Source organism: Jaculus jaculus, chromosome 16 (assembly GCF_020740685.1).
Source record: "Jaculus jaculus isolate mJacJac1 chromosome 16, mJacJac1.mat.Y.cur, whole genome shotgun sequence".
NCBI classification, from domain to species: Eukaryota; Metazoa; Chordata; class Mammalia; order Rodentia; family Dipodidae; genus Jaculus; species Jaculus jaculus.
The window spans coordinates 45,753,526-45,779,173 of NC_059117.1; the positions used below are offsets into that span (position 1 = coordinate 45,753,526).

At 38.0% G+C, this 25,648-nt stretch overlaps 1 protein-coding gene across 4 annotated transcripts in view; it reads left to right on the forward strand.

Moving 5' to 3' along the window:
• Avl9 (AVL9 cell migration associated) overlaps window positions 1-25,648 on the forward strand; it is a 119,939-nt gene that overhangs the window by 6,447 nt on the left and 87,844 nt on the right. For 2 of the 4 annotated variants that reach the window (XM_004652754.2, XM_045135831.1), the window contains exons 2-3: window positions 13,487-13,607; window positions 15,770-15,855. In XM_004652754.2, the coding sequence (XP_004652811.1) occupies window positions 13,487-13,607; window positions 15,770-15,855 (207 nt within the window). The remainder of the gene's footprint in view (window positions 1-13,486; window positions 13,608-15,769; window positions 15,856-25,648) is intronic. The other 2 variants (XM_045135832.1, XM_045135833.1) reach the window with 1 other exon arrangement.

Genomic DNA, 25,648 nt, shown 5'->3' on the forward strand with positions numbered 1-25,648 from the left:
CCTAAGGGACAGTTAGAGGATCTGGTTATCATAATACCTACTTTTGGGTAAATAATGAGCTTTTTTTCACTGAAAGTGTAGAATCTGCCTGTATTTTGTTCCACTCAGCCTACTTGAATACTCTCATAGCAGGCAAACCCAACACCTAGGGTCACTTTTATAGATACTCTGAGAGTCTTGAGAGCCACACCTAACACCTTAAGCTACTGCCCTGAAGTTATATAATATCAGATTGTCTGATAGATCTAATAATACCCAGCTAAATAGAAAATCCAATTATTAAATAATCCAGGATGCAAAAATATATACATTATAACACAAGAAACAACAAAAATCAAGATAACATAAATCCACCAAAAAGTATTAATGCATCAGAAATGACTTCCAGTGAGAATGAGTTAGAGGAAATGCCTGAGAAAGATTTCAAAAGAATGATTATAAATATGCTCAAAGAAGTCAAAGAAGAAATCAAAAAATGAAAGAGGAAATCAAAGGAATCAAAGAAAACACAGAACACCAATTTAATGAAATAAAGAGGTCAATACTAGACATAAATAAGGAAATAGAAATAATAAAGAAAAACCAGTCAGAATTACTAGCAATGAAAGACATAGTTAATGAATTTAAAATGTCTGTAGAAAATCTCACCAGTAGAATAGATGAAGGAGAGGACAGAATATCTAAGCTAGAAGACCAGGTGACAGATCTGAGACAGTTCAACACAGAGAAAGACAAACTAATAGAAAAGTATGAGTGGGAATTTCAGGATATTAGGGACACTATGAAAAGATCAAACATAAGAATTCAGGGCATAGTAGAAGGAGAAGAATTTCACTCCAGAGGCATAGTAGGCATCTTCAACAAAATCATAGAAGAAAATTTCCCCTAAATTGGGAAAGAGATGCCAATGCAGATACAGGAATCCTTTAGAACCCCAGCCAGACAAAACCTGGAAATAACCTCTCCTCACCATATTATAATCAAACTACCAAGCACACACACCAAAGAAAAAACATTGAAAGCAGTCAGAGAGAAAAATCAAGTTACCTACAAAGGCAAGCCTATCAGGATTACAGCAGATTACTCAAAACAAACTTTAAAAGCCAGAGGGCGTAGAGTGATGTATTCCAAGTTCTGAAAGATAACAACTGTCAACCAAGGTTACTTTATCCTGCAAAACTATCCAGTTAAATAGAGAAAGAAGGACGTTCCATGACAAAAGCAAACAAAAGGAGTACTTGAAGACAAAACCAGCTCTACAGAAAGTACTTGAAAGAATCCTTCATGCTGAAGAAAAAAGCACACATATAAGGAACCTGGAAAAAACAAGCAATACTCAAATACTAGTTAACACAAGAGAGCAAAGGTAAAACAGGAAGAACTACAAAAAATGGCAAAAATGAATACACACATTTCAATTATCTCTTAATATCAACAGCCTCAATGCCGCAACCAAAAGGCATAGGTTCGCAGACTGGGTTAAAAAGCAGGATCCTTCAATTTGTTGCCTCCAAGAAACCCACCTTTTTTTTTTTTTTTTTTACAAAAAATGGACACAATCTTAGGGTGAAAGGTTGGAAAACGGTGTTTCAAGCAAATGGACCTAGAAAACAAGCATGGGTTGCTATCCTAATATCTGACAAGGTAGACTTCAGTCCAACCTTAGTTAAGAAAGATAAGGAAGGTCACTTTATATTGATTAAAGGCACCCTCCAACAGGATGACATTACAATCCTAAACATAAATGCACCTAACCTGGGGGCTCCCAAATTCATCAAACAAACGCCATTAGAACTAAGGTCACACATAACACCAAACACAGTGATAGTGGGTGACTTCAACACCCCACTTTCATCAATTGACAGGTCATCCCAGGAAAAAATAAACAGAGAGGCATCTAGACTAAATGAGGTCATAGAAGGAATGGATCTAACATATATACAGGACATTTCTCCAAATGCTACAGAGTATACATTCTTTTCAGCAGCACATGGGAGAGTCTCTAAAATAGACCATATATTAGGACACAAAGCAAATCTTAACAAACATAGGAAAATTGAAATAATTCCTTGCATTCTATCTGACCACAATGGAATCAAAGTACAAATCAATAGCAAGAAAAGCTATAGAGCATACACAAAATCATGGAAATTAAACAACACACTACTAAATGATGAATGGATCAATGAAGAAATCAAGAAGGAAATCAAAAAATTTATAGAGTCAAATGATAATGAGAACACAACATACCAAAATCTCTGGGACACAATGAAGGCAGTCCTAAGAGGTAAATTTATAGCTTTAAGTGCCCATATTAAGAAATTAGAAAGGTCACAAGTAAACGACTTAATGCTTCACCTTAAAGCCTTGGAAAAAGAAGAACAAGGCAAACCAAAAATCAGTAGATGGGAAGAAATAAGAAATTAGGGCAGAAATTAATGAAATAGAACTAAAAAAAAAAAAAAACCCAAAGAATCAATGAAACAAAGAGTTGGTTCTTTGAAAGAATAAACAAGATTGATAAACCCTTAGCAAATCTGACCAAAAGAAAGAGAAAAGAGACATAAACTAATAAAATTAGAGATGAAAAAGGTAACATTACAATAGATTCCAGAGAAATTCTAAAAAGCATTGGAACATACTGTAAAAGCATATACTCCACAAAGTATGAAAATCTGAAAGAAATGGATGATTTCCTTGATTTATATGACGTACCTAAGTTAAATCAAAATGAGATTAATTACTTAAATAGACCTAGTACAAGCATGGAGATCTGAATGTATGGGGAACCCTTCAACATACTGGTCTTGACAAAGACTTTACATAACCCCAGTTGCTCAGGCAATAAAACCACAGATTAACCAGGGGACCTGATGAAATTACAAAGATTTTGTACTGCAAAGGACACTGAATAAAGCAAAGAGGCAACTTACAGAATGGGAAAACATCTTTGCCAGATATAATTCTGATAGAGGATTAATATCTAGGATATACAAAGAACTCAAAAAGTTAAATAATAAGAAATCAAACAAGCCAATTAAAAAATGGGCTATGGAACTAAATAGAGAGTTCTCAAAAGAAGAAATATGGATGGCGTATACGCATCTAAAAAATGTTCTACATCCCTAGTCATCTGGGAAATGCAGATTAAAACTACATTGAGATTCCATCTCCTGTCAGGTGGCTACCATCATGAAAAGAAATGATAATAAATGCTGGCAGGGATATGGAAAAAGAGGAACCCTTCTACACTGTTGGTGGGAATGTAATCTGGTTCAGCCATTGTGGAAATCAGTGTGGAAGTTCCTAAGACAGCTAAAAATTGATCTACCATATGACCCAGCTATAGCACTCCTAGGCATATATCCTAAGGACTCATCCCATTTCCTTAGAAGTACATGCTCAACCATGTTTGTTGCCACTCAATTCATAATAGCAGGAAAATGGAACCAGCCTAGATGTCCCTCAACTCATGAGTGGATAATGAAGATGTGGCACATTTATACAATGGAGTTCTACTCAGCGGTCAAGAAAAATGAAGTTATGAAATTTGCAGGATAATGCATGGATCTGGAACGGATTATATATACTGAGTTAACCCAGACCCAGAAAGCCAAATGCCGCATATTCTCCCTCACATATGGATCCTATCTACAGATGATTGGGCTTCTTTGTGAGAAGGAAAAATCTCAGTAGCAGAGGCCAGTAAGTTAAAAAGAAGTTATAAAAGGGAAGAGAAAGGAAGGAAGGAGGGTACTTAATAGGTTGGCATTATATATATGTAAGTAGAAGAATAGATTAACGGGGGTTAAAAGGCCCAAAGTGAGATCAGGGGAAGTGACTGAGTAAAGGAAAGGTGGAGGAAGGGCTAATCAAAATCTAAGAGGATGCTAGTAAATCATATGGAATCCTCTGGTTTCGGGCAATGGAACACTCAGGAGCCATAGATCATTGTTAGAAAATTTTCAGTGCTAGGGATGGGATACCTCCAGTGAGTTGTTGGCCAGGGACGTCCTGATGTCCCCAAAACACTCTAGGCCATTTCTGAGGCCCTTGGTTTCCCACCAGGAATAGATGGTAACAGCCTATGCTGAAGACTTCACCTACTTGTACTGCAAGGCCACTGAGAAATCCTGCTGGAACTGAGCTGATAACCTCCTCCATGTAGACCAGCTGACAGCTGGAAGAAGCCATTCTACACATAGTTCAATGGGAGAAAGAGATACCACCAGTGAAAATACTCAACCGTGGACACTGCAAGCCTTATAATTGGCCAGCCAGGCCATATGAGCCAACGGGTGCCATAGTGGCATGTCTGTCATTGTGGAAACCAAGTGCCCTCTAATTGGACTGGAGGCCCACTCCATGGGGGGGCGGAATATTATTTCTGATACTGAAAACTTAAAACGGGTAGTCATGATCCCTGGGGGTATAACATCTGCTGATGTCTGGAAAAATATATATACTATGCTTATTAAACTGCCCAGTAAGCACTTCTCTTAATATTTGTACCCTTATATTAATGCTACTTTCACTTTGCGTAGAGAATCTCTTTTCAGATGGCAGTGACTTTGGGATGACTCAGAATGTATCATAGTGCTGGAAAGAAGTGACTGGAGTACTGAGTAACATCTTGATCACACCTTCCAGTGCTCAGGGTCTAATTTGGAAGAGGTGGCTGGAATAATGTAAGAGCCAAAGGAAGGGTAGGACTCCTTACAACGTGCTCCCTCCAGACATAAAATGGCCTGGATATCCATGATCTCATAGTGCCTGACACTACCTACACAGGACCATCATAAGAGGAGGAAAAGATCATGACATCAAAATAAAAGAGAGACCTATTGAGATGAGGAGGGGATATGATGGAGAATGGAATTTCAAAGGCAAAAGTGGCAGGGGGGAAGGGAGGGTATTACCATGGAATATTTTTTATAATCATGGAGAATGTTAATAAAAATTGAGAGAAAAAAAAGACAGTGCATATCAGTTTTTGTACTAGTCAGTTTATTGACACTATTTAGAGAGGGTTTGTTGTTGTTGTTTGAGGTAGAGTCTCACTCTGGCCCAGGCTGACCTGGATATGTAGTCTCAGGGTGGCCTCAAACTCATGTCAATCCTCCTACCTCTACCTCCCTAGCGCTGGGATTAAAGGCATGCACCACCACACCCGGCTTTTTAGAGAGGTTTTTGGTTTGTTTGTTTTTTTTAAATTTTATTTATTTATTTATTTGAGAGCGACAGACACAGAGAGATAGACAGATAGAGGGAGAGAGAGAGAATGGGTGCGCCAAGGCTTCCAGCCTCTGCAAACGAACTCCAGATGCATGCGCCCCCTTGTGCATCTGGCTAACGTGGGACCTGAGGAACCGAGCCTCGAACCGGGGTCCTTAGGCTTCACAGGCAAGCACTTAACCACTAAGCCTTCTCTCCAGCCCGGTTTTTGGTTTTGTTGAGAATTTATCACCAAAACCATTTTTTGAAATGTACCTGAAACTAGTTTGGGTTTAAATACTGAAATGATAGGCAGCTGGGAGGAGGGAAAACACAATTTTATTCCATTTGGAGACCATACGTGTATTTCATTTTCTAAAACAATAAGCTAAAGTAATGAACTTTTGTAATTTTAATTTGAAGATTGAATAAATATTTTTCATAAAGATTGTTTTGGGTGCTAATTTGCTTACCTTTTGTAGAATTACTTTATATATGTTATTATTCCATTCAACTTGTATTTTTTTTAATTTTAGTAAAGGAGTAAGTTATTCAAGTATCTCTGGGGTTGAGATGAGAGTGATTTGGATGTATAGTTAGAAGCCCAGTATAGCATTGCATCTGGTCCTGTTTTATGTGGTAGTAAAATAGTGGAAATATTGCCTGAAGCTCTTGACTCATTATAGAGCTGATGCTTCTAGTATGTGCATGACTATTTTTGTGGTGTAATTATGACCTGATTTTCTTTAATATACAATTTGGAAGTATCAGAGAAGTTTAGTTAAAAGTGCATGAAATTAACATTCCACGTTTTAGGATTTTCTTTAGTTTGCTGTTTCAGTAAGTTCATTTCCTCTAAAACTGATGACAATGCTATTAAAAATTTCCATTTACTAAGATATATAAACTTTACAGGTAAGTTATAAGATAGTGGAATAACAGGGCATAATCATTCTTTGAGCCTTTTTACTAGTCAAAATTCTGTAACTATTCGAAGGTCTTTGCAGAAGTATAAGTGTGTTTAATGATTGTCTTCCTTCAAAAACTGTTGCAGTAGCCAGCTTGACTTTGTGAAAGTGTATTGGAATTAGTTCTCAGTATCATGTTCATGCTGAAAATATATGCCTACCCTCACTACAATGTGGCATTTCTCAAAATCAAAAGAGGATATGTAAGCTATCAGAATAACATCAAATGTGTAAGAAGATGAGAAAATGTTTTAAATTTATAAAATTAATGTCTTTGTAACTTACTGATACTTTTTTTTTTTTACATTCTGTTTAAGAGATTGTGTTTTTAAGTTTGTGTACTTCAGCAGTTGATTTAAGCAGTCTTGGTTTGTGCTTTTATTTTGTTCTGTTAGTTGGGGCATGAATATACTACCTTTTTTTTTTTCCTTTTTTTAATTTCCAGCATGTGTTTTCTCTTTGGTTCGCTTTGTATTTTGCAAACAAATTCTAGATGCATGTGCCATCTTGTCCATCTATCTGGCTTTATGTGGGTACTGGGATATCAAACCTGGGTCCTTTGGCTTTGCCAACAAGTGCCTTAACTGCTAAGCCATCTCTCCAGCCCTCAGATATATTTTAATTGGTAGCATTGTTGTTTAAGATTTAAATTAAGGGCTGGAGAGAGAGCTCAGTGGTTACAATTTAAATTAAATACCTGGGGTCTTTAGTGGTTAAAGCAAAGCTTAATGACCCAAGTTTGATTCCATAATACCCACATAAAGTCAGATGCACAAAGTAACCCATGCATCAAGAATTTGTTTGCAATAGCTGGAGGTCCTGCCATGTCCATTCTCGCTGTCACTCTTCTTTCTATCTCTCTCTGCTTGCAAATAAATAAAAATACTAAAAACAGGGGCTGGAGAGATGGCTTAGCGGTTAAAGCGTTGGCTGCAAAGCCAAAGGATCTCAATTAGATTCTCCAGGACCCACGTAAGGTGGTGCGTGTGTATGGAATTCCCTCTCTCTCTCTCTCTCTCTCTCTCTCTCTCTCTCTCTCTCTCTCTTTCTCTCGGTCTCTCTGCCTCTTTCTTGCATTCTTTTTTTTTTAATTTTTATTAACATTTTCCATGATTATAAAATATATCCCATGGTAATTCCCTCCCTCCAGACCCCCACACTTTCCCATTAGAAATTCCATTCTCCATCATATTACCTCCCCATTACAATCATTGTAATTACATATATACAATATCAACCTATTAAGTATCCTCCTCCCTTCCTTTCTCTACCCTTTATGTCTCCTTTTTACCTTACTGGCCTCTGCTACTAAGTATTTTCACTCTCAGCAGAAGCCCAGTCATCTGTACCTAGGATCCACATATGAGAGAGAACATGTGGCGCTTGGCTTTCTGGGCCTGGGTTACCTGACTTAGTATAATACTTTCCAGGTCCATCCATTTTTCTGCAAATTTCATAACTTCATTTTGCTTGACCGCTGAGTAGAACTCCATTGTATAAATGTGCCACATCTTCATTATCCACTCATCTGTTAAGGGACATCTAGGCTGGTTCCATTTTCCAGCTAATATAAATTGAGCAGCAATAAACATGGTTGAACATGTACTTCTAAGGAAATGAGATGAGTCCTTTGGATGTATGCTTAGGAGTGTTATAGCTGGGTCATATGGTAGATCAATCTTTAGCTGTTTTAGAAACCTCCACACTGATTTCCACAATGGCTGGACCAGATTGCATTCCCACCAGCAGTGTAGAAGGGTTCCTTTTTTTCCACATCCCTGATCTGACAGGAGTGAGATGGAATCTCAATGTAGTTTTAATTTGCATTTCCCTGATGACTAGTGACGTACAACATTTTTTTAGACGCTTATCTGCTATCTGCTATTTGTATTTCTTCCTTTGAGATTGCTCTATTTAGCTTTATAGCCCATTTTTTGATTGGCTTGTTTGATTCCTTATTATTTAACTTTTTGAGTTCTTTGTATATCCTAGATATTAATCCTCTATCAGATATATAGCTGGCGAAGATTTTTTCCCATTCTGTAGGTTGCCTCTTTGCTTTTTTCACTGTGTCCTTTGCAGTGTAAAATCTTTGTAATTTCATGAGGTCCCAGTGATTAATCTCTGGTTTTATTGCCTGAGCAATTGGGGTTGTATTCAGAAAGTCTTTGCCAACACCAATATGTTGAAGGGTTTCCCCTACTTTTTCCTCTAGAAGTTTCAGAGTTTCAGGTCTGATGTTAAGGTCTTTAATCCATTTGGACTTAATTCTTGTGCATGGAGAGAGAGAAGAATCTATTTTCATCCTTCTACAGATACATATCCAGTTTTCCCAACACCATTTGCTGAAGAGGCTGTCTCTTCTCCACTGAGTATTTTTGGCATTTTTATTGAATATCAGGTGGCTATAGCTACTTGGGCTTACATCTGGGTCCTCTATTCTGTTCCACTGATCCACATGTCTGTTTTTGTGCCAGTACCATGCTGTTTTTGTTACTATGGCTCTGTAGTATAGGTTAAAATCAGGTATGGTAATACCACCAGCCTTATTTTTGTTGCTCAGTGTTATTTTAGATATTCGATGTTTTTTGTGATTCCAAATGAATTTTTGGATTGTTTTTTCTATTTCCATGAAGAAAGCCTTTGGAATTTTGATAGTGATTGCATTAAATGTGTAGATTGCTTTTGGTAAGATTGCCATTTTCACAATATTGATTCATCCAATCCAGGAACAAGGGATGTTTCTCCACTTTCTAGTGTCTTCTGCAATTTCTCGCTTGAGTGTTTTAAAGTTCTCATTGTAGAGATTCTTTACTTCCTTGGTTAGGTTTATTCCAAGGTACTTTATTTTTTTTTGATGCAATTGTGAACGGGAGTGATTCTCTGATTTCATCCTCTGTGTTTTTGTTGTTAGCATATATGAAAGCTACTGATTTCTGTGTATTTATTTTGTATCCTGCTACATTGCTGTAGGTTTTGATCAGCTCTAACAGTTTGCTAGTAGAGTCTTTAGGGTCCTTTATGTATAGAATCATGTCATCTGTAAATAATAACTTGATCTCTTCCTTTCTAATTTGTATCCCTTTTATGTGTGTCTCTTGCCTTATTACTATGGCTAAGACTTCTAAAACTATATTAAATAAAAGTGGGGACAGTGGACACACTTGTCTTGGTCCTGATTTTAGTGGAAAAGCTTCCAGTTTTTCCCCATTTAGTAATATGTTGGCTGTAGGCTTGTCATAAATAGCCTTTATTATGTTGAGATATGTTCCTTCTATTCCCAGTTTCCGTAGGACTTTTATCATGAAGGGATGTTGGATTTTGTAAAATGCTTTCTCTGCGTCTAAAGAGATGATCATGTGATTTTTGTCTTTCAACCTGTTTATGTAATGTATTACATTTATAGATTTGCGTATGTTGAACCATCCCTGCATCTCTGGAATAAAGTCTACTTGGTCAGGGTGAATGATCTTTTTGATATACTCTTGTATTCTGTTGGCCAATATTTTGTTGAGAATTTTTGCATCTATGTTCATGAGGGAGATTGGTCTGTAATTTTCTTTTTTTGTTCTATCTTTGCCTGGTTTTGGTTTCAGGGTGATGCTGGCCTCATAGAAGGAGTTTGTTAGAATTCCTTCTTTTTCTATTTCCTGGAAAAGCTTAAGAAGCAATGGTGTTAGCTCTTACTTAAAAGTCTGGTAAAATTCAGCAGTGAATCCATCTGGGCCTAGGCTTTTTTTCGTTGGGAGATTATTGATAACTGTTCGGATCTCCATGTTTGTTATAGGTCTATTAGTGGTTAATCTCATTTTGATTTAATTTAGGTAGGTCGTATAGATCAATGAAATCATCCTTTTCTGTCAGATTTTCATACTTTGTGGAGTATATGCTTTTATAGTATGTCCCTAGGATTTTTTGAATTTCTCTGGAATCTGTTGTGATGTTACCTTGTTCATCCCTGATTTTATTAATTTGTGTCTCTTCTCTCTTTCTTTTGGGCAGATTTGCTAAGGGTCTATCAATCTTTTTTGTCTTTTCAAAGAACCAACTCTTTGTTTCATTAATTCTTTGGATTGTTCTTTTTGTTTCTATTTCATTAATTTCTGCCCTAATCTTTATTATTTCTTCCCGTCTACTGGTTTTTGGTTTGCCATGTTCTTTTTCCAAGGCTTTAAGGCAAAGCATTAGGTCGTTTACTTGCGACCTTTCTAATTTCTTAATATAGGCACTTAATGCTATAAATTTACCTCTTAGAACTGCCTTCATTGTGTCCCAGAGATTTTAGTATGTTGTGTTTTCATTATCGTTTGACTCTATAAATTTTTTGATTTCCTTCTTGATTTCTTCATTGACCCATTCATCATTCAGTAGTGTATTGTTTAGTTTCCATGATTTTGTGTATGCTCTATAGCCTTTCTTGCTACTGATTTGTAGTTTAATTCCATTGTGGTCAGATAGAATGCAAGGAATTATTTCAATTTTCTTGAATTTGTTAAGATTTGCTTTGTGTCCTAATATATGGTCTATTTTAGAGAATGTTCCATGTGCTGCTGAATCTTTCTTGCATTCTTAAATAAATAAATATTTTAAAAATACTAAAAAACATAAAAAATATCTTGGCTGTTGTGATTTTTTTAAAAGTTTTTTTGTTTATTTTTATTTATTTGACAGTGACAGACAGAGAGAGGAAGAGGCAGATAGAGAGACAATGAGAGAATGGGTGCGCCAGGGCCTCTAGCCACTGCAAAGGAACTCCAGACACGTGCACCCCCTTCTGCATCTGGCTAACATGGGTTCTGGAGAACCGAGCCTCGAACCGTGTTCCTTAGGCTTCACAGGCAAGCGCTTAACCACTAAGCCAGCTCTCCAGCCCTGTTGTGATATTTTTAATACTCTTGTGTGTGTGTGTGCAGTTGTGGTACCCTGTGCACAAGCGGCAGGAAAATGTTGGTCATTTCTTTCCATTGCTGTCCTCTTGTTTACTTGAGACCCAATCTTCACTAATTCAGGAGTTTGCCATTTTCATGAGCCCTGGCAATTCTCTGGTCTCTACTACTCGCAAGACAGGGGTTGCAGATATGCATGGCCATGCCCAGCTGTTGATGTGTATGCTAGGGAATCAGTCATGGGAAGTCTCATGTCTGGAAAGGTTATGATCTTTTTTTTTTTAAGGGTTGGAGAGATGGCTTAGCAGTTAAGGCATTTTGCCTGCAAAGCCAAAGGACCTCAGTTTGTTTTCCCAGGACTCAAATAAGCCAGATGCACAAGTGGAGCGCATATGTCTGGAGTTCGTTTGCAGTGGCTAAAGGCCCTGTCGTGCCCACTCTCTCTCTGCCTCTTTCTCTCTCAAATAAAAATAAAATAAAATAATTCTTAAAAAATACATTTATCCTACCAATAACTGTGGGCTAACTCCACAATGCACGACCCATTTACATCAACAAGGAGGGGCCATTGTGGGGGTAGGTCATGGATGAGCCTAAACAATGGTACCAAACTGCCTGTATTTGCTGAAAAGAAAACTAATAAATTAATTAAAAAAATAAAATATTTATTAGAGAGTGGGTGTGCCAGGACTTCTAGCCACTGCGAACAAACTCCAGATGCATACACTCTTGTGCATCTGGCTTACGTGGGTCCTGGGTAATTGAACCAGAAGCAGGCAAACACCTTAGCTGCTAAGCCATCTCTCCAGCCCAAAGGTTATATTCTCTTTTTGTTTTTTTGAGATAGGGTTTCACTCCAGCTCAGCTGACCTGGAATTCACTATGGAGTCTCAGGGTGGCCTCAAACTCATGGTGATTCTCCTACTTCTGCCTCCAGAGTGCTGGGATTAAAGTTGTGCACCACCACATCTGGCCAAAGGTTATGTTCTTAAACATTAGGCCATCTCACTGGCCCTGGATTCCCCCTTCCCCCTTATTATTTGATTTTATATTATTCTTTGGTTTCTCAAGGTAGGGTCTCGCTCTAGCCCAAGCTGACCTGGAATTCACTACGTAGTCTCAGGCTGGCCTCAAACTCACAGTGATCCTCCTACCTCTGCTCCCCAGTGATGGGATTAAAGGTGTGCACCACCATGTCTGGCCTATTTTATTTGGTTTTCCAAGGTAGGGTTTCACTCTAGCTCAGGCTGACCTGGAATTCACTCTGTAGTCTCAGGGTGGCCTCGAACTCATGGTGATCCTCCTACCTCTGCCTCCCGAGTGCTGGGATTAAAGGTGTGTACCACCACGCCTGGCCTTTAAAAAAAATAAATATTTTACTTATTTATTTGAGGGGAGGGAGAGAGGAAAAGGCATATGGAGAGAATGGGAACCCCAAGGCCTCTAGCCACTGTAAACTCTAGTCACATGTGCCACCTTGTATTTCTGGCTTTACATGGGTACTGGGGAATCAAACCTGGGTCCTTAGGCTTTGTTGGTAAGCACCTTGACCAGTAAGCCATCTCTCCAGCTCCTATTTTTTAGTTATTAAAAATTTTACAGGGACTGGAGAGATGGCTTAGTGGTTAAGCACTTGCTTGTGAAACCTAAGGACCCTGGTTCAAGGCTCAATTCCCCAGGACCCATGTAAGCCAGATGCACAATGCGGCACATGTATTTGGAGTTTGTTCACAGTGGCTGGAGGCCCTGGCGTGCCCAGTCTCTCTCTCTCTCTCTTCTCTCTGTCTTTCTGCCTCTTTCTTTCTCTGTCTGCCTGTCTCATATAAATAGATAAAATCTTTTAAAAAAATTTACAAAACACAAACTCCAGCTCCATCTAATTTGTGTGTCTAACTTTACATGGGTACTAAAGAATACAGCTTAGGCTGTCAGTTTGCAAACAAGTGTAAATATTTGTTGATAACAAATCTATCAGCAAGAGACAAGAATTCTAGAATTGCTACTACTGTGCAGGCAATCTACAAGGTATGAATGCATTATGTTCCCAAAGTTGCATTTTGAAATTCTGAGCACATTTACCCAAAGAAAACATGTTATAAACAGTCTGAGACCAAGTCAGCCTAGAATAGCCTTAATTTTACTCCTTAAATTCTTGGAAATGCATATAGTGCCTAAAGTTCCATTTTTTAATAACTATTTTAGGATTAGGTAGCATTTTGAGTTATAACCAGGGCCTTTAAATCCGAAAGGAAGGACAGTTCATATCTTTCCTTCTTTTAATAATCTTCTTCTTCTATGATGTTGGTTTGCTAGGCTCAAATGGCATCAACAGATGTGATTTGTCCCCACTTCAGTCATTTAGTGTTATGATGCTCTCTTTGATCAGCCACGTTTAGGTAACATTCTTTACCATTTTAGGTTGAATTCTCTTACCCACCACTGATTCCAGGAGATGGACATGACAGCCACACTTTACCTGAAGAATGGAAGTATTTGCCCTTTCTTGCCTTACCAGATGGCGCACACAACTACCAGGAAGGTATGTGATTAAACAGTGGAGTGATTAGCAGATGTTACTTGTGAAAAATTTTTGCCATGTCATCTTGAATATCTTTTTTGTTTTATTATTAATATTATTATTGGCTTTCCGAGGTAGGGTCTCTAGCTCATGCTGACCTGGGATTCACTATGTAGTCTCAGTGTGGCCTTGAACTCACAACAATCCTCCTACCTCTGCCTCTCAAGTGCTGGGATTAAAGGCGTACACCACCATGCCCAGCTTGAATATCCTTTTTTTTTTAATTATTTATTCATTTGAGAGAGAGAGAGAATGGGCTTGCCAGTGTCTCTAGCCACTGCAAACAAACTCAAGATACATGTGCCACCTTGTGGGTACTAGGGAATTGAACCTGGGTCCTTAGGCTTTGCAGGCAAACACATTAACCACTGAGCTATCTCTCCAGCCCTTAATGCTTTGATAAAGGAAAGTCTTTGGGCCTATTGTGATTATTTATAAAATATTCAGGGCTGGAGAGATGGCTTAGGGGTTAAGGCACTTGCCTGCAAAGCCTAAGGACCCAGGTTCAATTCCCCAGTACCAATGTAAACCAGATGCACATGGTGGAACATGTATCTGGAATTTGTTTGCATTGGCTAGAGGCTTTGGCATGTCCATTCTCTCCCTATCTATCTATCTATCTATCTCTCTCTCTCTCTATCTATCTATCTATCTATCTATCTCCTTTTTTCGAATAAATAATTTTTTTTAAAAAGTTCATGCCGGACATGGTGGCACATGCCTTTAATCCCAGCACTCAGGAGTCAGAGGTAAGAGGATCGCCATGAGGTCGAGGCAACCCTGAGAATACAGAGTGAATTCCAGGTAAGCCTGGGCTACAATGAGACCCTACCTCTAAAAACCAAAAAAAAAAAAGTTCAGCCAGGAATGGTGGCACATGCCTTTAATCCCAACATTTGAGAGGCAGAGGTAGAAGGATAGCTATGAGTTTGAGGCCAGCTTGAGGCCAATTCTAGGTCATCCTGGGCTAGAGCAAGACCCTACCTCGAAAAATCAAAATAAATAAGTAATTGTTTATATGCTATTGGAGATGACTAATCACGCACTGAAGAACCTCCAGAGAGCACTAGGCTGACATTGGCCCTGACCAGTAGCCCTTGATGACCCTCCTGCCAGACTTTCATGTTTAGCCAGAGTTTCGCCTCTGAGGCAGAATTATAAAATGGCTTACCTGCACCAGCTGTACATTGTCTGGAGGTTCTAACTTTATACCTAACTAGGTCCTCCAATGCCCACCTAGAAACAGGTTCAACTCTGTAGCCATTGCTGTCACAGTGCTTTACTTGTGAATCCAGTTGCTTACATGAAGAGTGGTATTCAACCTTCAGAGAAAGGAGTGTTATAAAAAGCTCTTACAGTGTCTCTCACTATCAAAGTAAGTGCTCTGAGTCACCCTCTGAGCACAGTAGGCCACACAGTCTCATGATCTGAATGAGTGCACTGCCAGGCTTAATGAAGAAATGCATTTTACACTGATATAGAGGCTCTACCAAAATGCCAAATTAAATTTAGCTGGATTTTCTGCTAAAATGAATCAAATGTTTCTGTGCAGTTTGATTAAAATTTAAATGCAGGATTTGTAACTCAAAATTTTTTTTCTTCCTCACTTTACTATAAATAAGCCTTTTCAGCTCAGTGGGAAAACTGAAATTCAGTTATAGTGAATACTCTCTGATTATATTTGTGTGTATGTTCAGTTTTGTCCATACTATGCTAAAGATCAAAAATGGTTTGCTGACAAATATTGGCCATCTCACTACTTAAGCACATACACCTCCTACCTAACCTCTAGTCATTCCAGGCTGTGGAGATGGACCATTGTGAGTTCAAGACCAGCCTAGGCTACGGTGAGATCCTGCCTCAAAAAAAAATAAATAAATAAATAACTCACAAGAATCCATTTATTCTTAAGCATAACTTACAGTTTTGTTATTACAGCTAAAAGATTTAGTAGTAATTCCATAATATTTCACATCCAGTTTTGGTTCACTTTTCTTCAGTTATCCCCATAATTTCTTGGATCTATTTAAGATTCACATGGTGCCATTTGTTTTTTTATGACTTTTTACTTTCTTTTTATCTGGGACACTATGTAAATATAGTATTTTCTGTGTTTTTCTTAGACACTGTGTTTTTTCACTTGCCACCCAGAAATGGAAATGGAGCCACAATATATGGTATATCTTGCTATCGACAAATTGAAGCCAAGGTATGATAGTTAATGGCAAGCAACAGCAAGGGAAAGCTCTCTCTCTAGGTATTGTTCACTTAGGGAAACACATAGTGTTAATTTATTTTCATATGATCAACCAGTAACATCAGTTATTATAAATAATTTATAATTGTTAGTCCATTAGTACATTTATTCACACAGTAATGTTTTTATAAAGTAACAGTTTGCTATGGTTATATTAATGTACATTTCGTAGTGCTAGAGTTTTCTGTTGCTGTAACAACATACCTGAGATGATGAACTTATGAGGATGAAATATTTCTTTGGTCTTAAGGTTTCAAAAGTTTTGTTCTGTGGTCACTTGGCCTGTAGGTACATCATGACAAGAGTGCATAATAGAAGCAACCAAGAGTCAGAGGGAAGTAGAGGTCATAGAGCAGGTCTCCAGTCTAGTTAGTGAGCAGTTGGTTTCCCCCTAACAGACATGCCACTATTGCACCTGTTGGCTTGCTTGGCCTGGCTGGCCAAACTTGAGGCTTGCAGTGCCCACTGCTTTCACCACTGGTTGCTTCTGTCTCCCATAAGGCTGCATGCAGTGCAGTTTTTGACAGCTTTCTGTCAGCTGGTCTACTGGGAGAAGATTTTCAGCTCAGGTCCAGTTTGATTTCTTGGTGACCTTGCTGCCCAGGCATGTGAAGTCTTCAGCAACCGGGTCTATTCTATTCCTGGTGGGAAACCAAGAGATTTGGTAATAAACTTGGGGACATCAAGAACCTCACTGGCTAACAACTCAATGGAAGGTATCCCATCCCTGGCACTGAAATTTTTCTAGTAATCGTCTATGGCTTCTGGATGTGCCATTATCCAACAAAGTAGGTTATTATTTGGCTTATTTACAATATCCTGGATTTTGGTACCACATTTTTATTATCCATTCATCTGTTGAAGGACATATAGGCTGGTTCCCTTTCCTAGCTATTGTGAATAGAGTAGCAATAAACATAGTTGTGCAAGAATCTCTAAGGTAGTGAAAAGAGTCATTAGGATATATGCCTAGGAGTGCTATAGCTGGATCATATGATAAATCTATTTTTAGCTGTCGCAAGAACCTCCACACTGATTTCCACAATGGCTGTGCCAGATTAACATTCCTACCAACAGTGTAGAAGGGTTCCCCGTTTTCCGCATTCTCACCAACATTTATTGTTATTTGTTTTCATGATGGTAGCCATTCCAACAGGAGTAAGATGGAATCTCAAAGTAGTTTAATTTGTATTTCCCTGATAACTGAGAATATAGAACACTTTCTTATTTGTTTATATGCCATCTGTATTTCTTCCTTTGAGAACTCTCTATTTAGTTCCATAGCCCATTTTTTAAGTGGGTTGTTTGATTTCTTATTGTTTTGTTTTTTGGGTTCTTTTTATATTCTAGATATCAATCCCCTGTCAGATGAATGAATGACTGGCAAAGATTTCCTCCCATTCTGTAGGTTGCATCTTTGCGCTATTCACAGTGTCCTTTGCTGTACAAAAGCTTTGTAATTTCATGAGATCCCAGTGGTTGATTAGTGGTTTTATTTCCTGAGCACCTGGGGTTATATTCAGAAGGTCATTGCCTGTGCCAATATGTGGAAAAGTTTCCCCTACTTTTTACTCTAGCAGTTTCAGGTCTGATATTAAGGTCCCTGCTCCATCTGGACTTGATTCTTATGCGTGGAAAAAGACAAGGATCTATTTTCCTTCTACATACAGATATCCACTTGTCCCAGCATCACTTGTTGAAGAGGCTGTCTTTTCTCCAATAAATTTTTTTGGCATTTTTCTCAAAAAACCAGATGGCTGTAATTGCCTGGATTAACATCTGTATCTGCTATTCTTTTCCATTGATCTAGTCTGTCTTTGTGCCATGCTGTTTTTCTTACTATAGCTTTGTAATATAGCTTAAAATTGGGTATGGAAGTACTGCCAGCCTTACTTTTTTGCTCAAAATTGTTTTGGCTATTTGAGGTTTTTGTGTTTCCAAATGAATGTTAGGATTTTTTTTTTCTATCTCTATATAGAATGCCATTGGAATTTTAATGGGGATTCCATTAAATGTGTAAGATTGCTTTTGGTAAGATTGGTATTTTCACAGTATTGATTCTTCCATCCAAGAACCTGAGATGTTTTTCCATTTCCTAGTGTCTTCTGTAATTTCTTACTTGAGTTTTTAAAGTTTTCATTGTAGAGATACTTCACTTTCTTGGTTATATTAATTCCAAGGTACATTTTTTTTTTTCTGGAGGCAATTATTGTGAATGGGAGAGATTCCCTGATTTCATCCTCTGCATGCTTGTTTTTAGTATATAGAAAAGCTACTCATTTCCGTGTATTTATTTTATATCCTGCTACATTGCTAAAATTGTTTATCAGCTCTAACAGTTTGCTGGTAGTCTATAGGGTTCTTTATGTATAGAATTATTTCATCTGCAAATAATAGTAATTTGATCTCTTCCTTTCCAATTTGTATCCCTTGCCTCATTATATTATATTATATTATATTATATTATATTATATTATATTAATTACATTACATTACATTACATTACATTACATTACATTACATTATATTATATTATATTATATTATATTATATTATATTATATTATATGTTTCTTGCCTTACTGCTATAGCTAAGACTTCCAGTACTATATTAAGTAAGACTGGGGACAGTGGACACCCTTGTCTTTTTCCTGATTTTAGTGGGAAAACTTCAAGTTTTTCTCCATTTTGTATTGTGTTGGCTGTAATTTTGTCATAAGTAGCCTTTATTATGTTGAGATGTGTTTCTTCTATTCCCAGATTTTTGGTTTGTTTTGTTTTGTTGTTGTTGTTGTTTTTCAAGGTAGGGTTTCACTCTTGTCCAGGCTGGAATTCATTGTATAGCCTCGGGGTGGCCTTGAATTCACAGTAGTCCTCCTACCTCTGCCTCCCAACTCCCAAGTACTAGGATTAAAGGCATGCATCACCACTCCCAGCTTATTCCCAGTTTTTGTAGGACTTTTACCATGAATGGATAGATTTTGTCAAATGCCTTTTCTGTATATATTGAGATGATCATGTAATTTTTGTCCTTCAGCCCATTTATGTAGTGTATTACATTTTTCAATTTGCTTATGTTGAACCATCCCTGCATCTCTGGGATGAAGCTTACATGGTCAGGGTAAATATTCTTGTATTCTGTTTGTAATATTTTGTTGAGATTTTTTTTTTTTTTTTTGAGGTAGGGTCTCTCTCTATCTCAGGCCAAACTAGAATTCACTATGTAGTCTCAGGGTGGCCTTGAACTCATGGCCTCCTGAGTGTTAAGATTAAAGGCATGCACCACCATACCTGGCTTTGTTGAGAATTTTTGGATCTATGTTCATGAGGGACACTGGTCTGTAATTTTCTTTTTTTTAATTTATTTTTCTAAGTAGGGTCTCACTTTAGCCCAGGCTGACCTAGAATTCACTCTGTGGTCTCCGGATAGCTTCAAACTCATGGCAATCCTCCTACTCTGCTGGGATTTAAGGCGTGCCCCACCACACCTGGCTGGGGGAGGTTTTTGATTACCATTTCATACTCCATGGATGTGATAGGTTTGTATAGGAGATTAATCTGCTCTGAGTTTACTTTTGGTAGGTAGTAGGTGGCTGGGAATTTATCCATTTCTTTCAGATTATCCAGTTTTGTGGAGTAGAGGTTTTGGAAATATGTCTTGATGATTCTTCCAGTTTCACTGATGTTTGTTCTGATCTGTCCTTTTTATTTCTGCTTTTGTTAATTTCAGACTTCCTTTCTCTTCTTCTTTTTCTTTTTTTTGCTTGATCAAATTGACCAAGGGTTTATCAATCTTGTGTATATTTACAAAGAATGAACTCTTAATTTCATTGATTTTTAAAATTGTTTTCTTGGTTCCCAATTCATTAATTTGTACTCTGTTCTTAATTCTTTCTTTCCATCTGGAGTTCTTAAGGATGGACTCTTCTTGTTTTTTCCCTTTTTTTTTAAATTGACTGCTTCCATAATTGAAGCATGGTAATCCCCCCCCACACACACACATTTTGCCTTTACAACTCCACTTTCCATCATATATTCTCCCTATCTCAATCAGTGTCTCTTTTATGTTGATGTCATCATTTTTCCTCCTATTGTGATGGTCTTGTGTAGGTAGTGTCAAGCACTACAAGATCATGGATGTCCAATCCTTTAGTGTGTGGAAGAGTGCATTGTAAGCAGTCTTACACTTTGTCTCTTGCATTCTTTCTGCCACCTCTTCCACAATGGTATCTGAGCCTTCAAAGGTGTGATAGAGATATTTCAGTGTTTAGCACTCCTGTGTCACTTCTCAGCACTGTGGTGCATGCTGAGTCATCCCAAGGTCACCACCATCTCAAAGGAGAAGCTTCTCTAATCAAAAGTGAGAGTAGCATTAATACATGGGTATGAACATTAAGAGAAGTACTGGGACAGTTTGGTGAGCATAGTATAAACATTTAGCCAGACACGAGCAAACATACCCCTGGGGCTTTTGAATTCCCCCTTCATAGATTCAGTTTCAGGCATGTATTCTCTCCCATGGAGTGAGCCTCAAGTCCAATTTTAGAGTGGTTGGTTTCCCCTGTAACAGACATTTCACTATTGCACCTATTGGCCATTTGGCCTGACTGGGCAACTTTAATGCTTGCAGTGTCCATTGTTCTTTTTCTGCACTAGTGGTTTCTCTCATTCCCATGGAGCTGCATGCAGTATAGGTTTCACTTGCTTTATGTCCACTGCTTTAGACAGAGGTTTTCAGCTCAGCTCCTGAAGGATTTCTAAGTGACCTTCTAGCTCTAGTATGTAGAGAGTCTTCAGCAATGGGCTCTTACTATTATGTATTCCTGGTGGGAAACCAAGAGCTTTGGCAATAGCCTGTAATGTTTGGGGGGGCATCAGGGACCTTCCTGGCCAGCAACTCACTGGAAGGTATCCCATCCCTGGCACTGAAAATTTTCTAATAAACATCTGTGGCTTCTGAGTGTTACATTGTCCAGAAAAGTAGGTTTCCATATGACTTAGTCATACCCTCAGATATTGATTAGTCCTCCTACCACTTTTCCTTTACTCAATCTCTTCCCCTAAACTCACTTAGGCCTTTCCACCCCCATTAATCTATTCTTTTACTTACATATATACGATGCCATCCTCTTAAGTCCCCCTTCCCTCTCTTTCTATTCTTTTTATATCCCCTTTCTAGCTTACTGGCCTCTGCTACTGAGTTTTATGCCAACTCACATAATTTGTAACTAGGATTCTACATATGAGAGAGAACATGTGACATTTGGCTTTCTGGGCCTGGGTTATCTCACTAAGTATAATCCTTTCCAGATCCATCATTTTCCTGAAAATTTAATTTTCTTTATTGCTGTGCAGAACTCTGGTACAGATGTGCCACATGTTTGTTACCCACTTATCATTTGAAGAACATGAAGGCTGGATCCATTTCCTAACTATTGTGAATAAAGCAGCAAAAAGCATGGTTGAGCAAGTATCTCTAAAATAGTGAGATGAGTCCTTAGGATATATCCCTAGGAGTGCTATAGCTGGATCATATGGTAAATCTATTTTTTAGCTGTCTCAGGAACCTTCACACTGATTTTCACAATGGTTGGACCAGGTTGCATTCCCACAAACAATGTAGAAGGGTTCCTCTTTTTCTGCATCCTTGCCAGCATTTATTGTCATTTGCTTTCATGATGGTAGCCATTTCTGACAGGAGTGAGATGGAATCTCAAAGTAGTTATAATCTGCATTTCCCTAATAGCTAGCGATGTAGAAAAAAAAAGATGTCTATATGCCATCTGTATTTCTCCTTTTGAGAACTCTATTTAGTTCCATAGCCCTATTTTAATTGGGTCATTTGATTTCTTATTATTTAGTTTCTGTTTGTTTGTTTGTTTTGTTTTGCTTGTTTGTTTTGTTTGTTGTTTTTGAGGTAGGGTCTCACTGTAGCCCAGGCTACACTATGGAGTCTCAGGGTGGCCTCGAACTCACGGCAATCCTCCTACCTCTGCTTCCTGAGTGCTGGGATTAAAGGTTTGTGCCACAATACCCAGTTATTATTTAGTTTTTTAAGTTCTTTATATATTCTGGATATTAATCCTCTGTCAGATGTATAGTTGCCAAAGATTTACTGCCATTCTGTAAGTTGCCTGTTTGTTGTATTCACAGTGACCTTTGCTGACAAAAGCTTTGTATAGCGGTTGATCATTGGTTTTATTTCTTGAGTAACTGGTGTTATATTCAAAAAGTCATTGCCAATACCAATATGTTGAAGGGTCTCACCTACTTTTCTCTGTAGCAGTTTCAGAGTTTTGGGTCTGATATTATGGTATTTGGACTTAATTCTTGTGCATGGAGAGAGATAAGGACCCTTCTACAGATAAATATGCAGTTTTCCCAGCACCATTTGTTAAAAAGGCTGTCTTTTCTCCAACGAGTATTTTTGGCATTTTTGTCAAATATCAGGTGGCTGTAGCTACCCAGACTTACATTTAGGTCCTTTATTCTGTTCCACTGATCTGTGTGTCTGTTTTGTGTCAGTACATGCTGTTTTTGTTACTATGGTTCAGTACTATAGGTTAAAATCAGGTACAGTGATACCACCAGCCTTATTTTTGTTGCTCCCAATTGTTTTAGATATTCGAGGGTTTTTGTGCTTCCCAATGAATTTTAGGATTGTTTTTTCTATTTACGTAAAAACGTTTGATGGCAATTACATTAAATGTGTAGATTACTTTGGATAAGATTGCCATTTTCACAATATTTATTCCTCCAATCCAAGAACAAGGGATTCCATTTCCTAGTGTGTTCTGCAATTTCTGTCTTGAGTGTTTTAAAGTTTTCATTGTAGACATCCTTCACTTCCTTGGTTAAGTTTATTCCAAAGTATACTCCTTTTTGATGCAATTGTGAATGGGTGTGGTAGTCTCATTTCATCCTCAGCATGTTTGTTGCTAGCATATAGGAAGGCTACTGATTTCTGTGTGTTTATTTTGGCTTTAAGTGTTTTTCAGCTCTAATAGTTTGCTGGTAGAGTCTTTAGGGTACTTTATGTATAGAATTATGTCATCTGCAAACAATGATAATTTGATCTCTTCCTTTCCAATTTGTATCCCTTTTATGAGTATCTCTTGCCTTATTGCTATGGTTAAGCCTTCCAGTACTATATTAAATAAAAGTGGGGACAGTGGACACCCTTGTCATGTTCCTGAATTTAGTGGAAAAGTTTAAAATTTTTCTCCATTTAGTATTATGTTGGCTGTAGGTTTGTCATAAATAGCCTTTATTATGTTGAGATATGTTACTTCTGTTCCTAGTTTCTTTTTTTTTTTTTTTTAAATTTTTTTTGTTTGTTTTTATTTATTTATTTGAGAGAGACAGGCAGAGAGAGAGAGACAGAGAGAGAGAGAATGGGCGCGCCAGGGCCTCCAGCCACTGCAAATGAACTCCAGACGCGTGCGCCCCCTTGTGCATCTGGCTAACGTGGGACCTGGGGAACCGAGCCTCGAACCGGGGTCCTTAGGCTTCACAGGCAAGCGCTTAACCGCTAAGCCATCTCTCCAGCCCTGTTCCTAGTTTCTGTAGGACTTTTATCACGAGGGAATATTGGATTTTGTCAAACGCCTCTTCTGTATCTAATGAGATGATATGTGAATTTTTTGTCCTTCAGTCCATTTATATAATGTATTACTGTTATCGATTTGCACATGTTGAACCATCCCTGTTTCTCTAGGATAAAGCCTACTTGGTCAAAATGAATGATCTTTCTGATATATTCTTGTATTCTATTTGCCAATATTTTGTTGAAAATTTTTGGATCTATCTTCTTGAGGGATATTGGTCTGTAATTTTCTTTTTTTGTTGTTGTTCTATCTTTGTTGGGTTTTGATATCAGGGTACTGCTGCCTTTGTAGGAGTGTGGTATGATTGCTTCCTTTTCTATTTCATGGAAAAGTTTGAGAAGCATTGCTGTTAGTCCTTCCATGAAGTTCTGGTAAAATACACCAGTGAATTCATCTGGGTCTGGATTTTTTATATATTATATATATATATTTTATATATTATATATATATTTTATATATTTTTATATATATATATTTTATATATTATATATATTTTTTGGGAGATTTTTGAAAACTGCTTGAATCTCTGTAGTTGTTATACATCTATTTAAGTGGATAATCTCCTCTTGATTTAATTTTGGTAGGTCATATAAGTAAAGGAAATCATGTATTTCTCTCAGGTTTTCAAACTTAGTTGAGTATATGTTCTTATAGTATGTCCCTATAATTTTCTGAATTTCTCTGGTATCTGTTGTAAATTTATGTCATTTCTCTCTTTTGGTGAGATGTGCTAAGAGTTTATCAATCTTGTTTATCCTTTCAAAGGACCAACTCATTGCTTCATTGATTTTTTTTGTTTGTTTCTATTTCATTAATTTCTGCCCTAATCTTATTTCTTCTTATCTACAGATTATTGCTTTGCCTTGTTTTTCTTTTTCCAAGGTCTTAAGGTCAAGCATTATGTTGTTTACTTGCAGACTTTCTGGTATCTCTTTTTTAATGTATTGTTTTATTATTGACAACTTCCATACTTACAGACAATAAACCATGATCATTTCTTCCTCTCCCCCACTTTCCCCTTCACAATTCCATTCTCCATCATATCCCCTCCCTCTTTCTCTGTTAGTCTCTTTTTTTATTTTGATGCCATTGTCATTGTCTCCTATTATGAGGATCTTATGAACATATTGTTAACTAGTATAGGGTCCTGGGTATTGAGGCCAATTTCTGTCTTGACAGTTTCATTGTAAGTAGTCATACCCTTTTTCGGGGCTCTTATATTCTTTCTTCCACCTCTTCCACAACAGACCCTGAGCCTTGGAAGGTGTGCTAGAGATATTTCAGTGCTGGACACTCCTCCATCAGTTCTTATCAGCACTATGTTGCCTTTTGGGTCATTGCAGTGGTCACTGCCATCTGAAAAGAGATGCTTGTCTAACCAAAATGAGAGTAGCATTAATATTTGAATGTGAACGTTAACTGTAGTGCTTACTGGGCAATTTGGTGAGCATAATATATGTATTTAGCCAGACAACAGCAGGCTTTATACCGCTAAGGCTCTTGACCTCTCCTGCCATAGGATTTTGATTAGGTTTTCAGTACCAGGCATGTATTCCCTCCCATAGAGTGGGCCGCCAGTCTAATTAGAGAGCAGCTAGTTTCCCCTAGAGCAGACATGCCACCATTGCACCCGTTTGGTCATTTCGCCTGGCTGGCCAAACCTGAGGCTTCCAGTGTCCACTGTTTTCACCACTGATGATTTCTGTCCCCTATAGGGCTGCACCTGTTTCCAGCTTTCAGTCAGGTGGTCTACAGGGAGAAGGTTTTCATCTCAGTCCCACCCAGGATGTGAGGTCTTCAGCAATAAGGTCTTACCATCTGTTTCTAATGAGAAACCAAGGGCCTTGGCAATAGCCTATAATTTTTGGATGCAGCAGGGACTTCCTTGGCAAAAAACTCACCGGAAGGTATCCCATATCTGACACTGAAAATTTTCTTGTAACCATCTATGGCTTTTGGAAGTGCCATTATCCAAAAAAGTATGTTTTCATGAGCCGGGTGTGGTGGCGCACGCCTTTAATCCCAGCACTTGGGAGGCAGAGGTAGGAGGATCAGGATCGCTGTGAGTTTGAGGCCACCCTGAGACTCCATAGTGAATTCCAGGTCAGCCTGGGCTAGAGTGAAACCCTACCTTGAAAA